General features: G+C 46.5%; 1 protein-coding gene across 1 annotated transcript; it reads left to right on the forward strand.

Annotated features, from left to right (window-relative positions):
* The first annotated feature begins 1,786 nt into the window (after nucleotides 1-1,786).
* LOC100966837 (olfactory receptor 13C7-like) lies at nucleotides 1,787-2,764 on the forward strand. The gene has a single exon (XM_012811667.2). The coding sequence runs from the start codon at nucleotides 1,805-1,807 to the stop codon at nucleotides 2,762-2,764; it is 960 nt and encodes a 319-aa protein (XP_012667121.1). The 5' UTR covers nucleotides 1,787-1,804.
* The last annotated feature ends 1,175 nt before the right edge of the window (nucleotides 2,765-3,939 follow it).

Below are 3,939 nucleotides of genomic sequence, written 5' to 3' on the forward strand. Positions count from 1 at the left end.
CTAGCCTTTCTCAAGTCTACAGCTGCTATGCCTATGAAACTCTCTGGTAGGAGCCATGACCAGATTCATATATGACCCTAGTTCAGCCCTCTAAAGGCCTCACCCATGACAGGAGCATACAATCTATTTGATAAGGTACAGACAAGAGGGAATTTCTAGGTCTCTGGCTTCTATCAAGTCCTGAGATCCTGAATTTGGAAATGGCCAAGGGTGCTAGGCTACAGGGCTTGTCTTGTTCTATGGGTTTCACATCCTCCCAGCTCTATCACAGGCTCAGGTGAGAGTTCTCATTGAATGGGGGTTTGTGTTAATTTGGGCAAGGCCAGGATAATGCTTTAGCTACAATGCTTTCCAACAGCTCAGCAGAATGGGTAGAAAGAGAGGGAAGGAGGAAAGAAAGTATTTCTGGAGGGACTTCAAAATAATTGGATTGTGGGGACATAATCCCAGATGTATAAAAAGTTTCTTAACTTTGTCAGTTAGATTTCTAAACTTTAAATCACTTTAGGGACTAGAATAATCCCAATAGCAAGGTTGAATTTAAAAGGCTTTGCACATGCAATGAATGGTCTTTGGTGGATTCTACCCAAACACAAAACAAAGAGAAGAAAACTTGCACCCATTTCAGTTGCTAACTCTTTTGCCTGCTGCTCTCCAACCCAAACAGCTATTTTTGGCTTCTAGACTATTCCTAGACCTCAGAGAAGTGATCTAAATCAACAAATTTCTAAAAAAGGTAAGAGTACACTTTTAAGAAATTATATAAACCTGGAGGGTCCATCCCATCCTTTGCTGCATCCCTGATGACTAAGTTGCATAGGGGGATTTTGAAGGAAAGAGAAACCTCAATGGTGCAAGAATCCAAGAATGAGAAATTCATGGAATTGTTCAGTTCCTGGGATAGAACGTCTCTGATAATAATCTATTCCAAAGTAAGCATTTGGGAAACAGAGGCCCAGAGAGGTAATAGGACTAAAGGATTCCCAACAACTGAGTGACTGATGAATGCCAGTTCTTTTAACAAGTGCTCCAGAAGTGAGTGAGTGAAGGGAAGAATGAATGAATGCCCAGGGTACTGTAGATTGAGAGAGAGAACTAGAGAAGGGGAGGAAGACTGTGCTCCCAGAGCAAATGTCAGGAATCAAGGATGAAATGCACCAGTTTCCTTTGCTGGTCCTAGGCCCCAAGGGGGAAAAACATACAAATGGGGCTCGGCACCCATAACACAGTGGTTAGGGTGCCAGTGGCAGGTTTGAACCCAGCCTGGGCCTGCCAAACAACAATGACAACTACAACAAAAAAATAGCCAGGCGTGGTGGTGGGTGCCTATAGTCCCAGTTACTTGGGAGGCTGAGGCAAGACAATCACTTAAGCCCAAGAGTTTGAGGTTGCTGTGAGCTGTGATGCCACCACACTCTACTGAGGGTGACATAGTGAGACTCTGTCTCAAAAAAACCCCAAACATACAAATGGGACAGAATATTTCTTGCCAAAATTGAATGAATCATCTACATGTGGTAAGACTTTAAGTAAATGTGTGAGCCTGTCTTGAATGTGACTAGGGAAATGCAATCTAATCAATTGACATTTCAGACTTCTCTATGGGGTGGCCAAATACCAAAGTAGATTTTGATCAAATTCCTTGCATTTTATTTAGAACAACACAGAGAACCCCTCAGATCATCAGAGTTGTTGTCCAGTTGCTTAGCACAGCAGAGCTTCTTTCCTGACGGTCTTGGCACTTTAGGTATTGGACAGTCATGGAGTTGGTCTTCTGAGTCAAGCAAATGACATAGGAAATGTCATGGTCAGATCCAATCAGACCTCTCCTGTGATGGGCTTCATTCTCCTGGGCCTCTCTGCCCACCCAAAGCTGGAGAAAATATTCTTTGTGTTAATCCTATCAATGTACCTGGTGGTCCTGCTGGGCAATGGGGTCCTCATCCTGGTGACCATCCTGGACTGCCGCCTGCACACACCCATGTACTTCTTCCTGGGGAACCTCTCCTTCCTGGACATCTGCTATACAAGCTCCTCAGTCCCCCTCATCCTTGACAGCTTCCTGACCCCCAGGAAAACCATCTCCTTCTCAGCCTGTGCTGGGCAGATGTTCCTGTCCTTTGCCATGGGGGCCACAGAGTGTGTGCTCCTGAGCATGATGGCGTTTGATCGCTATGTGGCCATCTGCAACCCCCTTAGGTACCCCGTGGTCATGAGCAAGGCTGCTTATGTGCCCATGGCTGCTGGCTCCTGGGTGGCTGGAAGTATCACTGCCATGGTGCAGACATCCCTAGCAATGCGACTGCCATTCTGTGGGGACAATGTCATCAACCACTTCACCTGTGAGATCCTGGCTGTCCTGAAGTTGGCCTGTGCTGACATCTCTGTCAATGTCATCAGCATGGCAGTGGCCAATGTGATCTTCCTAGGGATCCCAGTCCTGTTCATCTCTTTCTCCTATATGTTCATCATTGCCACCATCCTGAGGATCCCCTCCGCTGAGGGGAGGAAAAAGGCCTTCTCCACCTGCTCTGCCCACCTCACAGTTGTGGTCGTCTTCTACGGGACCATCCTCTTCATGTATGGGAAGCCCAAGTCTAAGGACCCACAGAGGGCAGATAAACAGGACCTTGCCGACAAGCTCATCTCTCTCTTCTATGGGGTGGTGACCCCCATGCTGAACCCCATCATCTACAGCCTGAGGAACAAGGACGTGAAGGCTGCTGGGAGGAACCTGGTATTTCAGAAATGCTTCACCCAGTGATGCTAGAGGGGTCCTGATGTTTCTGTGCTCCCTGACTGCTCCCACCTGAGGGTCCCAGACAATAAAAGGAAGGGCCAGCTTCCTCCAAGTTTCCTCCTCCAGCTTCCTCCACGGTAAATCTCATTACACAGAAGGGCTCTGTGTGAACCCATTGAATGCCGCTCCACACAAGTATATTCTTGTTTGTCTAACCTCTTGTTTGTTTCTCATTCACTATGATCAAACTGATGAAGAAAAAGTAATTCTTCAAATTTTTGTTGGTGAACTAATGAAAACCTCTAGCCTATAGGTCTTCAATTCAGTTGCTCCTTGGCTGCTGTCTTTGAACACATTTGAATGGAACCTTACTTTTATGTTACCTTTCGAACACTTCCAACTCCGTATGAAACGACAGTAACGTTTTTATTTGTCTCCTCATTGTTTATTCTCCTTGTGGCCATACTAATTAATCTTTCTGAATTTTTCTCTCTTCACATCTCCATAATTTACTTGTGGCTTTGTCTCTCTCTTGTCCTCACTCCGAGTCCTCACCAGAAAATCATTCATGGTCTTGGAGGAGAGAGGGGAGTGAGGCAGGTGTGGCAAAACCGATACAAGGGCCAAGGACTCAGGCCTTTCCCCTTCCCTCCCTTTCTGAAGATGTTGTCCATCTCTGGGCTCTGTCCCTAGGCACCAATAGCCTTCCATGGTCATCAGAGAAACGTGAAAAGTGAGATATGTCAAATATGTTAAATTCTATTAACCACCTAACCTGGCCTGACCAAGCATGTAGCCAAGTGGCAGCCACCACTTGTTTTTCCACCTAAGAATTGCTAATGCTACATAGTAGTCAGAGGAGGTGGAAGTGATGCCCACTAGGGAACATCTAGGAAGAACCCACATAATTAGTGAGGAATTCCATAGCAGCTCCAGACAGTGATTCATCCACAAGTCCAGTTAAAAGAATGGGCAAAAGTCCGGGTGCAGTGACTCATGCTTATAATCCCAGCACTCTGGGAGTCCGAGGCAGGTGAATCACTTGAGCTCACAAGTTCAAGACCAGCCTGAGCAAGAGTGAGACCCCCCAGTCTAAAATATAGCCAGGTCTGTAATCCTAGCTCTCTGGGAGGCAGTGCAGGTGGTTGGCCTGAGCTCACAGGTTCAAGACCAGCCTGAGCAAGTGTGCAACTCCCATC

This window comes from Otolemur garnettii, unplaced genomic scaffold, assembly GCF_000181295.1.
Source record: "Otolemur garnettii isolate 467f Iridium unplaced genomic scaffold, OtoGar3 scaffold00172, whole genome shotgun sequence".
NCBI lineage: Eukaryota > Metazoa > Chordata > Mammalia > Primates > Galagidae > Otolemur > Otolemur garnettii.